Source organism: Phoenix dactylifera, unplaced genomic scaffold (genome assembly GCF_009389715.1).
Source record: "Phoenix dactylifera cultivar Barhee BC4 unplaced genomic scaffold, palm_55x_up_171113_PBpolish2nd_filt_p 000451F, whole genome shotgun sequence".
Lineage (NCBI taxonomy): Eukaryota > Viridiplantae > Streptophyta > Magnoliopsida > Arecales > Arecaceae > Phoenix > Phoenix dactylifera.
Window position 1 is genome coordinate 160844 of NW_024067882.1, and position 14078 is coordinate 174921.

At 37.3% G+C, this 14078-nt stretch overlaps 1 protein-coding gene across 2 annotated transcripts; it reads right to left on the bottom strand.

Annotated features, from left to right (window-relative positions):
• Positions 1-448: 448 nt before the first annotated feature.
• LOC103723202 (glutamate receptor 3.7) lies at positions 449-13525 on the bottom strand. Of its 2 annotated transcripts, XM_008814046.4 has the most exons (7): positions 13391-13525; positions 12865-13283; positions 6557-7902; positions 6188-6465; positions 5266-5297; positions 4725-5131; positions 586-1036 (listed from the first exon to the last, which is right to left on the bottom strand). In XM_008814046.4, exons 2-7 carry the CDS (start codon positions 13115-13117, stop codon positions 623-625), a joined length of 2730 nt encoding a protein of 909 aa, XP_008812268.2. In that variant the 5' UTR covers positions 13118-13283; positions 13391-13525; the 3' UTR covers positions 586-622. The 2 variants fall into 2 exon arrangements, with proteins under 2 accessions (XP_008812267.2, XP_008812268.2); XM_008814045.4 differs by lacking the exon at positions 13391-13525 and having other exon boundaries at positions 449-1036; positions 12865-13374.
• Between the last annotated feature and the right edge of the window lie 553 nt (positions 13526-14078).

Below are 14078 nucleotides of genomic sequence, written 5' to 3' on the forward strand. Positions count from 1 at the left end.
CATAATTATGTAAAAATTTGTACATAGAAGCTTACTGCAAGATCAGCAGGAATAATACTCGATGGTGAGAACGAGAGATGTGACTGCTGATATTTCAAACTCGAAGAAGAACAGGGTACAGCGAGAAGAGTGCTTAATTCATGAGCTGTTCAGTACCATTATTTATCAACCTATATTTTGAAGGTTTTCTGTCATAAAATATAATTTATGTCAAATATAATTTACAGGTGGATAGGTTGGACAAGCACATTTCAGAAATGGAGATTATAATCAAGGTTGGACAAAATTAAAAGAGTGATACATATTCTTTCTCAATTCAAGTAAACCAAACTTGAATTATTTATTAAACAAAATCTATTCTCTGAAGAAAAATAATCAACCCTTTTGCGGCTTACTAAGCTCATATTGTGTATTATCTTATTTGGGAGACAAGAAGAATAAAATAAAATTATGACTGAACAGGCGATATATTATATGCTTTTTGATAAGCACCATATAAAGATGGAGGGCAAGACTTTGCTATATGATTACCCTTAAAGACAAGCACTATGTTCTATATATCTTGTTAATTAGTACAAATTGATTGTTATTCAGAAAATAACGAAACAAATAGTACCGTCAATCAGCTATTCTGAGGCTGAGAAGAGTTCTGTTGCTTCTTAAACATATTCTTTATTACTTCTTCTTTCTCATCAATGAAACTGAAGAATTTATAAATGGAATGAGAACAGCCCTTGCTTGACTGTCCATAGGAAGATGCAGGATCTCTTTGCTTCCTATTGAACTGAATGAACTGGCGGATTGCCCTTATAAGAAATAGCAGAAGAGAAATAAAGGTAGCAATCCCACAAACCAAAAATAGTCCCCAAAAGCTGCTTACATGAAGCTGGTTAGGATCAGAGCTCGTGCTTGTCTGAGTAACACAATTTGTCTTGCAAAACCATTTCTTGTGAATTTTCTGGAGTTCTCCATTCTCCGAAAGGTTTAGCATAGCTCTTGACATGTCAATCGCGAGGGGAGAATCTCTTGGAAATGCCTGTCATAGTTTGTCAGCAATGCAAAGCAGTTGTCATGAAGCATATAAGAAAACAGATAATTTGCTATTGCAAAAGAACAAGTATCAAACTATGTATTACATGCTAATAATAAATCTTATCGACATAATCGTTTCATCCATGGAATGCCGTACCGGCCCGTACCGGCCGGTATGGGCCGGTACGTACCGGTCCGTACCGGCCGGTATGGGCCGGTACGTACCGGTCCGGCCGTGGACCGGTACCGGAACGGATAAAAAACCGGTATTTCCCGGTTTTTTATCCGAACCGGCCGGTACGGGTGCGTACCGGCCGGTTCGGGCCCGTACCGGCCGGTTCGGAGCCCGTACCGGCCGGTACCGGCCTCGTACCGGTGCGAACCGGCCGGTTCGCACCGGTACGATTTTTTTTTTTTTTTAGAACCACAGCGCCGCGCGCTGTGGTTTTTGAAACCACCGCGTACCGGACGGTACGGGACCGGTACCGGCCGGTACGTACCGGACCGGACCGGTACCGTACCGGTCCGGCCGGCCACCGGTACGCCGACCGGTACCGGAACGGCGGACCTTGGTTTCATCTGTTTCATCAAGGATATTTCTGTGATGTAATTTAAAGTTCTAGAAGGAATGTTAAATAATAAAACAGATAATCTTTTATTTTAAAGGAAAAGGTATCAAACTATGTATTACATGATAATAAGAAATCTCATCTACATAATCATTTCATCTGTTTCATCAAGGATATCTGTGTGTGTGTGTCCATCAGCATGTGTTTATGTGCGTACGATAATTTATCTTTAGTAATGACAGTAGTCACATGATTTTGTTTCTTCTCTCTATGAACACAAACAACCACTCTTGTTGCTCAAGGGGTAACCAGAATAGCTGCCGAATGTCGCTGGAACTCAGTAGCTTAACAGACATGCCATCAGTCAGTTTACGCACAAATAAAACAACAGAAATCAAGAAGCCTAAGGTGATGTCTCCAGAACAGGTTTCTATTTTCATTTATTTCCTAACTCACTAAAAGTTACTGATAGAGGAAAAGGAAGAAAATTTTCTATTTAGAGAAAGAAGAACATCAACATATGAAGCTATTTCTTCAGAATTTTAATTCAGTGAATAAAATATAATCTCAAGGTTTTACCTTTCAACATGCAATTTGGCTTATTTTTTGCACTGTGGAGATGGATACAATTCCTTTAAGTAAACTTGACTACTAACCCTCTTGATCTAGACTCCTTCAAAGCCATAAGAACCATGGGCTCTTGTTCAGCTGCATGAGCATAACTGTAACAAAAAGGCAGATTCTCATTCCATGGTATTATAGGTTTTGTGGCAAACTCACCTGTTGTAACTTCCGCCAGTTCCCCAACTAACCTGCAGAGTTGTTGTTTCGGGTAGGAAGCTATTCAAGCCACTTTTCAGTATTTGACTGTTCTTGTTTGGTCGATTGAGTTGATCATATGGATGGGATGAGCATGTTTGTTTCATATCAATTGACTTGTTATTGACATACTCCTTCTAATTCACAGTACTTTCAAGTCCATTTCTTACTCCCTGTTATCCAACAGGAAACTTAGATGCAACTACAGTAGAATTGGTAATATCTTCTCATAGACCATACATTTGTTTCTTTAACATCCACTGCATCTTAACTTTTTCCTAAATTGTGACATGCCATGGTACGCTGTTCATCTAGAAATACATTATGTAATTTAGTTGGTCTAGGTGCCTTTCTATGTATCCCAGCTCTTTGGGGCACTCCATATACGCTAGAATGTTGGTAATTTTTCAAGTCTTCCTTTCGATGCTAGCATCACTATCAATAGTATATCTGATGTATAAATTTTCAACATCAACAGAAGTGGTGTAAGTAGAAATTTCTTTCAACTAGTTAATTGCATATTCATCATAGACTGTTATTTCTGTTCAAATATGTAGGGACTTCACTATTATGACTAGTAACCATCGGATATCAATAAGATATACCATTGTAATCCAAGAATATTTGTCTTCTAAATTTCTGCCACTCCCAAATATTGGTAAGGCTTATGTATTCATTTGCATCAATGGATTAGTAATATTGAATGCAAATGCATCATTTACACTGTTCCTCCTTTTCCTTTTTTCTATCATTACCTAGTTTTTGAATGGAAATTGTCCATACTGCAAGTTGATCCTCATTGCTTCTAGCAGGCATATCTTAACTAGCCAAAAATCTCAAATAATATAAATCTACAATAGACAGTTGTTGAAATCACAAATTATGCCAAAATTAGATTTATAGCAGCTAATGAGTACATATCAGATTGCATGGTAGATCATAAATATGGTCCAGGAAAAGTGACCAAGCATGTTCTTCATGTATTATACACCAAAAAAATTCAAAGAGCTTCATGATTTTGTTACCCCTTATCAGATTTGCTATTGTCAGCAGAATTCTGAAATATAATCATTTACTTCTCTACACTTATAAGGATAACATAACAAGGAACTCTAAGGGCATGGCCACAAGTCTACAATTCTCATGCAATAAATGATATTGGCCCAGAAAACCATCATTTCTTTTCCTTTTTGAGAACTACAAAGGGATGAAACCAGTAAAATTGCATGAGGTCGAGATTCGAACCAGGGTCACTGGTCTCAACACACTGTGACTTTATCAACTAAGCCAGTGGGCACCTTCAGAAAGCAAGCAATTTTTTAAGATTAGCAAAGTAGGACATCTTATATAGGTAAAGAACAATGAAAGTGATAGAAAAAAAAAGTTAATAAATGATTCAGTGATTCGTAGATTTTGATATGATGGAAAATTTTACAAGGTTACCATTACATAAATAAAGACATATCAGAAATAGCATGAAGATAGTGGAAGGAAAAGGAAAAGGTGGTGCCAATAGGGTTCTATGATCTCGCCCTCTATACAAACACAAACACATACAAGTATGCATGAGGGTGGCCCAGGCACGAGTCTCCGCCACTGCGGTATTTGGGGAGGGTCAGAAGTACACAACCTTACCCGAGGTTGTTTCTATATTTCAAATATGTGACAACTAGGTCACAATGGAGCAACCTTACCATTGCGCCAAAGCTCACCCTTACATGCAAACATGCATACATACAACCAACCAAACTAGGCTTTGTACTAGAGTCCAAGGAACCACTGCCTCGACCATAGGTGGAACAGCTATGGTGGTTGAGTTCAACATGTCTATGTTACTCACCCTACACCATTTCATAAATGGCCTATAAATCAATCATAGAGGGCCAAAATTCCTTAGGCAAAATCAACTTTATATAAATTGTGGAGATGTTGAAATAACTTCGATGTGAGAGTTGTGTGAGCACCAAAGGTGTGGGTGCCATTGATGTGAAGAGACAATGAAGAGATAAACAATTTAATTAAATATTACAATCGGACTTCAATTATTCTCTTTCGGATGTGGAGAGAATCATAAGAAAATTACATTACCTTTATTCCTAATAGGTTATGCACATTATGTTGAAACTACAGTTTGATTCAAAAAAAGATTATCTTTTAGTTTAATATTACTTGGAGAACAACAATGTGTGGATGTCATAGAAACCACCGATAATTGTTTTCAGACTAATAATTTTTTCAATAGCATATTAACTTTATACATTATGAGTACAATAACGTGCGCTTGAATTCAAATAATATACTTACAAATCCCCATCCACTCCTTGTGAATGGCTGCCCAACAATGCCAAACCCACTTCTTTTTGACAGAAATATTTCAACATAGGGAAGCTCATCTACAATTGCGACCACACCTCCATTTTTGGGCCCACGTTGCAGTGCTACTTCATAAGCTTCAGGAGAACCAAGAGAAACAAGCCTTGATGGATGTACATTAAGACCATAGATCAGATAGCTCTGAGCAAAAGATCCTACTTGATAACCAATAGGCTGATTACTAGCTATCAAGCTATCAAACCCTTTTATTGGAGATGAAAGCTGCTGGACAGTAAGAAAAGATGTCAAGCTTGCAGTGTAGCTTGATGTTATCACCATCAGCAGAAATAGCCACACCATCATCACAAATCGCCCAAGTGTGCTCAAAGTATCTTCTTCTGAGACCCAAGAGAGAGCATTTTTTAGTTATATACACAAACTTGTGCCAGGTTATTTGGTTGCAAGACCATGGCTACTGCAAAGAAATAAAATATTAAATTATTGAGAATGCTTGAGTTAAAATGTCACTCACGCTGTGACTGGAAAGGTGTTGAGAAACTAAACCTGCATAACAGAAACAGAGAAGTGTTAGTTTCTAAATATTATGAAAATGGAAAACAAACAAATCATCAAAAGTTAATGAAGAAATATTACCAGTTTCTACTACATAGTCATGTTGCCAGTCTTCCAGAAATTCTAGTGATGCTTTTACCATGCGTAAACTAGGGCCAACTTTTGTCAGGATAGTGAATTGTTTCTTAGTGAAATTTCTACTAATGCAATAATTTACTTGCATGGCACAGGTACAAAATCAGGTCCTTTTTAGATACCCCCCCCCCCCCCCCCCCCCCCCCCCCCGCCTGCCCCTCCCAAAAAAAAAAGAAAGGAAAAAGAAATCAGGTCACTTAAGGTGACCTTTTTAAAACATTCTGCAGATACTGTACATTCTTTTTATCTATGGCTATGTTTTTTCTCTTTTTCCTTGAGAGGAAATCTACGGCAGTACTGCATTATCTATAATCAATTCGAGTAGATAAACCAAGTTCTTCATTTAAGATTTTCCTTACCATCATACTTTCTGTCATGGATAACAACAGGCAATTCCAAGTTCACAATGAATTCAGTGCTGCTAAGGTAACATGAGACCAAATGTCTACCAGCTATAAGACTATTTGTCAATGAGGGTGAGAAGAATATATTATTTTCCCATGGACCACCACTACTGAAATCCCAAATCAACTAAACACAAATCAGTTTATTATCTTAAACAAGGTGCGTACTCCAATAGAGCATGACATTCACAAGAGGAAAGGCCCTACATAGTGTCTTACAAATATCAGTAAAACTAATATTGTAAACATTTAAAAGAGATTGCTAGGGCAAGAGTATTATTAGAAATCAGTTGCAATTATAATATAATTGTACCATTTATTTAAGCATCTAGAAAGGCTTACAAGAACATAGTTATGCACTGCCGCTTGGGTGGACCTCGAAAAGCACTATTTACCCGATGCTCAAGCATCCAGATAACCACCCCAATTAAGAAGAAAAATGCTCCAGTCATGCACCACATTCCCATAGTAAAAGGCCTGAGAAAAACCCAAGCATTTGACTTGATACTTTTAATAGATGCCAGTATTACAAGGCCAGTAGAGATATAAGGCTGGGTGAAATCCACTATTTTAGTCCGATTTGTAACTATGGCAATATCCCCGATGGCTGCATCAATGACCTAACATAAATTTCATTGTAAGTATCCTAATAATGTGAAATGAAAACAACAAAAATGGAACAAATTAAAGAGGTTGCCAGTAGGTAATTACATCTTCTGCAACCATGCCCACAAGTTCATCATAATTTGGATTGGAGCGACCATTGCCAAAAGGCACAAATTGATATGAAACATCATAAGGAATTATCTTAATTATGGCCTTGAATACATCAATACAATATCCACTAACATTAACAATATTGCTTTTGTTCGTTACTGTCACAAATTCAAGATAACTCGCTCTGAAAGGAACTCCAATTCTCAGTGGCTTCTCATTATTTGCAACAACCCATCCCTGTGGCTTTTCTGTTTTTCCACCAGGCCACACAATTCTGTCAAGAACTTGATTGAAACTTAAATTTCTCTGTCCATTCCTATAAGAACTTTCAGGTATAGAAATGGAGAGACCCAAATAATTAGACCAGTATCCAACTGTATGGACCATTGAACCATTAACATTAATGATTTCATAAATACCATTGATGAGGTTGTTATCACTATCAAACTGAACTGGACCAGATAAGCCAGTAAACTTCAAGCTTAATAATTTCTTATGTAACAGGGAACCACCATCAAAGGTTTTAAGCTTTCCCAGCTGCATCTTTCCTTTTGAAGTTGGAAGCTTGCTGTTAGAAGAAAAAGTTACATTTCCAGATTCATTAAGGAAGTCATTGATGGCATGAGCAACTGCCCAGACTGTATCATATGCATAAAACCCATATGTATTTAGTTTGAAATTTACCAACCCTTCTTTGTTCAGTTCATTCCATCTAGACACGAAAGCATCTTTTTCATTTGATTGTGGAACATACTGACGAAAACCGACTACTCCTTGCAGATAACCGAGCGAGTTGCGGCTGATTGATTCAGATGTATCTAGAGTGGTAGAAAGCCAGTCAGTTGCCAGCCATACATATTCTTCCGTCAACATCTGAAGATCTCGAGCTGCAGAGAAAATCTCAAGTCCAGAGTCTGGAGTAACATGTACAACATAAACTCGTGGTCCAATCATTCTGGATTTTTGCAGCACATCCAGAATCTTATCACGGGTGGCTTTTACTGGCAGAGCAATTTTGTATATCTTTGACATTTTCTTTGCAAGTTCGTCATCTAGATAGTATATTCCATTTCTTCCATAATCATCATCCACAAAAATTGCAATGACCCGTCTCCACCCATAATAATCAATTACATCTGCCACTGCAGCCATCTGGTAAGAATCACTATGTGTCGTGCGAAGAAAGAAAGGATATTCAAGAGAAGAGAGAGTTGGATCTGTGGCAGCAAAGGATATGAGTGGTATTTGCAGTCCATTAGATATGGATGAGATCATATGAGCTACTGCAGAGCTTTGTGGCCCAATTATTGCAATTGCTTGCTTCTCAAGAACACTAAAGGCTGCAGCAAGAAGGAAAATACAAATACCATCATGTTTCAAGATACATATCCTACAGCAATTACTCTGAAGAAAAGAATCACCTTATAAGTCAAAAGAAAGAAATTTTAAGGATCATTCGTTTTATGATTTATCATAATTTCCCAAGATAGTGGTTGTAAATATTTTATTCTTCTAAAATTGTACCTAAAGTAAGATATAACTTTTAAATTTAAAAAATGAATATAATTTATCTATCTATTGCTATGTACAACAAAAAGCATATTTAGTCTTGAAGAGATATTTTAGCAGCTATATGCGACATCACTTCATGTAAAACTTATTAATCCATTGGTAGTTCATCCCTGGAATACTTCATATGGTAACTGAAATGTGCATCTTTTCATAAGCTATATTGAAACAAACACTAATCAGTTTACATTATAGTTGAATCATAATGACAAGATTTCACAAATAGTGACACCTATTACAGTATAACAAGTAAGGCCCATGTGCAGATTGTTTACTTGAATACTATGCTTAATAAAGGTGACTATTTGCCAGCTTCTGACCATATGTTCAAAAAAGGATGAGAATAATTTCACTGTTCTTGATATTCTGTTCTTTGTCCATTTTTAGACATTTTATAAATCCTTGAGCTAGATATGCTTAAGCCACAGTTCTACCTGGAATGTCCTGACACTTAAGCTCAAAACTTTGAAGGATTCTGTGCTATTAGATGCAGGAGTTTTCAGTTGATATCTACAAGGATATCCTTGGTTTGCTGCAGGCATTGGACTAGCATGGTTAACATTAAACGCTTTTGTTTTCATGTCACACTGCTCTTGTGAAATTGACCAGTTGTTAAACTACAAGCTCATTGAACTTCTGTCTTTTCCTTGATCTGGTCTGCAAGAACACTTAAATATTACCTGGAAAAATTATTTTGAAACAAACAAGCACGTTACATGGGATAAAGTGAAGCTCAATGTGCTAAAAAAATTTGAAGCCTTGAAGGGTAGTCATGGAAGTAATGAACTCAACTGAAAATTTTCAAGAATGCTGACCCTATTCTGCCATGTAATGAGCCAATAATTCCATCTCTTTGCAGACTTGATGAGATTTAACTATCTAGAACATGGAAGGAATAAAACAACTGGTTTGTTCATCATGATTAAATAAATTTCTAGTTTTTTGAAAAAGCAAAAGAATCCACTAAAGATGAGGGGGGAGCACCATCGGACAGTAAGTGGTACCCTTACAAATGTTTCCACTAAAGAAATCATTCTCGGATCAAATGGCCGACTCTCATGCATTTCAGTATGGCCCTCTTTGACATTCGTAGCACTTTTTTAGCAATCTTTTCAATTTAACAAGAAAGGACAATTCTTGTGGATGAGCTACTAACTTGGTGGAAGGAATATGAAGGGACTTTCAACTCTTGAATGTTTGATGTTGCTGACAAGACTTGGGGGACTGGAAGGAGTGTTTAAAAAAAGAAAAATGAAATATCTTTGCCCTGAGGACAAGTGACCATTTTTATATAAATGATGTTTGTTAATTTATAGTTGCACGGTTCCAATTTCAAACAAATGAAAATAGGTGTTCCTTGCTCCTTTCACTATTTGGATTATTCAAAAATTCTTCAATGCCTTGACAGATCTATCATTATTCACTAACTCACCTTCTCTTCCATCTTGACTAGAGGTTTGTGACTCTGACAATGTTGATTAGCCCATTGTTCTTACTGATCATCTATTATTTACTTCTATAATATATGATGCTTTCATCTCTTGAAAGAGTAAGAAAGGAGATTCCACTACTTCCTACACTATGAGCATTGAATGTCATGCGATGGCTTAAGTATTATGGAGGTTCCCAAGTTTTGTCTCCTTCTCACCAAATTGGACCTCATATTTTTTACTCGCACCTATACTAAGATTACTAGTAAGTAGACCATGTATCTGATGTTGCAATTTAGTGTTTTATTTTTAGAATCTTGTTGATTTCTGCCAAACTCAAAACTTATGTTGTACAAAGCCAGTCCCAGCACTGGATAAAGGAGGACGGTTGCAGTAGGTTGATAGTTAGAAATTTATAGTCGCATCCTGAACATGAATCCTAAAGGGAAAAATGTTGGGGTGTTCCCTGCCCTAAACCGAGAGGAATGAAGGAAAGGGTTAATGTGGCCAACCCCAAATAAATTGGGATTAAGGCTTAGTTGAGTTGAGTTGAGTTGAGTTGAATTGTTTATTTCTGCTAATTTTTTCATTGTATATATATAATCAGTCAATGTTTCATGTCTCAGTACCAAGTCCCGCACCACTAACACCCCATACTACCTGAATGATACAATACTTAACATGCTACGATAAGTTAAGTTGGTCTTTTGTGGTTCCACACTACACCAAATCCTTTTGTTATGGTAAAGAATAAAAAACTTTATGCTCTTCGTTCAGTTTTCTATCCCATAAATTATACCTGATTGTGACTGTGTTTGTGTGTGTACGCATACATATGTATACATATACATATGTACATGTGTGTGTATAACGCCACTTGCAGCCTGTCGTAAAAAGCACATCAAACTCTAAAAATTAATCCTAATTCAGTCTTCATGAATGCAAGGGTGTTGGTAGCCCTCAATAGGAATAACTGGCAAAAGAGGCATCATAAAGCCAACCCAAGAGAGGAAGGCATGATGGTTCTATTTGTGTGTTTATCTTTGCATTTCCTCCTTTCCTTTCTCGGACTTGTAACTAGGCTTTAAAATAAAAACTGAATACAATGCACATTCTCCATTCTAAGTGTGCCATGCCTACGCCTTCTGTAGGAAATCTATAAAGGAGAATGATTTGAGAGATCATTTGCTTCTTTGCAGACATCCGCAAAAACCTTGGCACAAAGCTATCTGAGAACAAAATCAAAGCATCTAGACTTTGTAGTCTTGAGGTTTATTGCACCTCAAAGCTCTAAAAAGTCTACAAATTTTTCAGTATTTCCTTTTTTAGTCACATCACACAAAAGGATCAAGGAACTTTTGGGCTTGGCAAGGACTTGCACATAGAGGAGTACGATCGAATTCAAGTTTGTCATACCTCAAGATTTCAAATACTGCATAACTACATGTAGGAGGCAAGTAAAAACTTAGGGCAGTAATTACATAACTCAATACCTAGGCCAATGGGCTCGAAATTCATTAATACATTATCTTGTATTTCTTTGTTTATTGGAAAATTTTGATATGAAAAAGCTAATGAAATACATTTAATAGAGTTTCATGAGTAATTTTTATTTATAAATTCTGTTTTTCTCTTTTCTTAGAGACAGAGAAAGGGAGGAAAGATCTCCTAGAATAAATTTCCCAGTTTCAAATACTTAGGAACTGACCTCCCAAGCTTCGAACTTGAGACCTCCTCCAATTGGAGGAGGGGTGTGAAAACTGGGGCATTTCCCAATTCACTCTATCACTATGCGTGACATTTATAGATCAGCAACATACTGCTTAGCTTATAATTGGTATTCCTGCCCATGCAATAATATGATTGTTAGATTGTGAAGGTATACAGTAGAAACAGAAAGAGAGATGAAGCCAACTGGGGCACCCAAAACTAATCCCTATGTACTCACCAAAAAAAGAAAAAAGAAACATTTTAATCGGTATCTGAAAGTATCTCAGGAGTGTCCAAGAAGTATCCAAAGCCTTCTTAAATTTTAAAAAACAGGATTGTTAAAACAAGTAACACATATCCTAGAAATACCCAATGAGTACCAGTGTCTAATATGTATCCGATATGGACCTAACATGCAATTTGAAGTATCCATGCTTCTTAGCACCATTCAGGTTTTCTCTCGCTCATTTCTAGTAATATATGTACAGTTCTTCACAGAGCATTGCATTAACAAGAAGCACTGTGTATACAATATCCTATATTAGCACTGTTGATGCATAAATGCCATCAGTTACTATGTTTTATGTTATGAAACTCAGGCTCAACCCACCCTCCACCGCCACCAAACAAAAAAAAAAAAAAGAGGAAAAAGAGAGAGAGATAAAGAGAAAAGAAAGGCAGGAAAAAACTGAAGAAAACAATAACCGCCATCATCCTCTTTTGGTGGCTTGTTATTGCATTATGGCATCTTTCCAACTCTTGGTGCCAGAGTTTTAATGTATAATAATGCTGGAAGGCAATGGAGAGAGAAAGAGCTAGAACAGATCGGAGGAAAGTCTCTTTTCTCAGCCCTAGAAATGTAACAAGGGGGCTACTTTATATAAAGTCATAAACATCCAGATGAAGTCCCAAAAAAGAAGACCAAGAAAAAAATTCTATTGAGAAATATGGTTATTGGCCACCCCAACGGATCAAACTGTGAGAAAAACATTAGATGTTGTATAAACTATTTGCCATGAAGAGTGTGGAAAAAACTACGTGATCGACATGAATGAGAAAAGGGAAAAATCAAAATAATCAGTATAGGACTATATAGAATGTTCTTGAATCCATGCTTAGGAGCAGAAAACAGATGTCTTGGTCTGTTTGAGTTCTAGTAAATGTTCCAAAAAGTCATTAATAAAATATTACATGTCACAAAAGTAAAAAAAAAAGAAAAAATAAAAGAAAATGGAGATAAGATCTTTGCTTCCATTGAATCAGCTTTAAGTTAACTGAAGTATAAAAGAGCAAACAAATCAAAGGATTGTTTATTTCCATTTCCAACAATGATGCAACACCTATAACAATCATACTTTACACAGCCTTTTTTGTTTCTGGGATGAAACCTTCTTATAACATTACTTCCCCAGAATTTGCAGTTGTATAAAACAGAACCTTAAAAGCCATAAAAGGTATACCATGATACAAAACCATAAACATTAAGCTTTTTTCCCCAACAATCTAGGTTGATATTGCGAATCCTTCTAGGTTCCATGTAGATCTAAGGACCAGAGAGACATAAAAATTTTGTGCAAAGGATATGATGATTACCTCCAAGGGATCCAACAAAAACACTACAATTCGAGTTCTCCATAATCAGGTTCAGTCGGGTTCCACCAAGAACACTCTTATTTGAATTGACATCAGCCACAGCAGCTTCGATTGCAGCCTTCGCGACACCACCGATAAATGAATCATAAGTTAAAACAGCACCAACGTTAACAACAGCAGGCCTCTCACAGATGACGAGATTATTAAGCCCTGAAACCAAAACAAACACCAGAACCAGCACTCCAGGCTCCATGATTGAACCCCAGCTGCTACGGGAGGCCGGTTATACTTATCCCGCAACTAATTGTGATCTTCGATCTAATAATTCCAGATTATATGAGCGGTATCTTCACCAAATAGTTTACAACAACTCTAAATCATCATCACGAAGAAATCCCATTTCAGACTGGAGCTTGGATCTGCAGTTTTTCAGAAAGCAAAATCAACTCCCAAGTGTAAAATCCCAAACTAACCAATGCTAAGTAAAGACAGAGGCGAAGATGGAGAATTCAAGTAATGATGGAACCTAAACTATCCCAGGCCCTAGACCATCCTCGTTCGCCCTGGGCGTTGATTGACCCAAAAAGCTTAAAAGAGACCCATAAAAGACGGACTCGTAAAAGTTGGTAAGACGGCCCTCTAGCCCAAGGCATGCAAGGAGCATCACGGGCTCGCGAAAAATGTGCAGCGGATTACCTTTCCCGACCCTCGTTAAACCATTTATATTTTATTTCCACGGCCGCAGACTGACTTCCATCCCACAGGTTTGGTGTAATTTAGGGCTGGCATGGTCGCACCCGCCTCCATGGATCTCGTGTCTTAATCCTTTTGTCCGGTTCCCTTCGGTGATGTCGACGCAGATTGGACCCTGTCCGCATGACGTCCACCTCACCTACACCCCTATGCTGCTGCACGGACCCCTTGCTATCACATGGGACTGGCGACCCACGTCGCGATTGCCGCCAATTTAGGATTGATGATACGAGTTGGTTCCGTAAATTTGTAAGACTAGCAGGAGAAGATCCAAAGGCCTACCAAATTAGTTTCAGTTAGATTTCTAAGTCATGAGGATTTTTAGTAAGAGATAAGAAAGAGGAAGAATCAAAAAGACAGAATATCATTTAGGATTTTTCTGGTTCTTGAAAGATTACCACTCATGGTCTCTTGATGTATTTATAGATGAGATCATAAATTTTTTGAGGATCATATCCTAA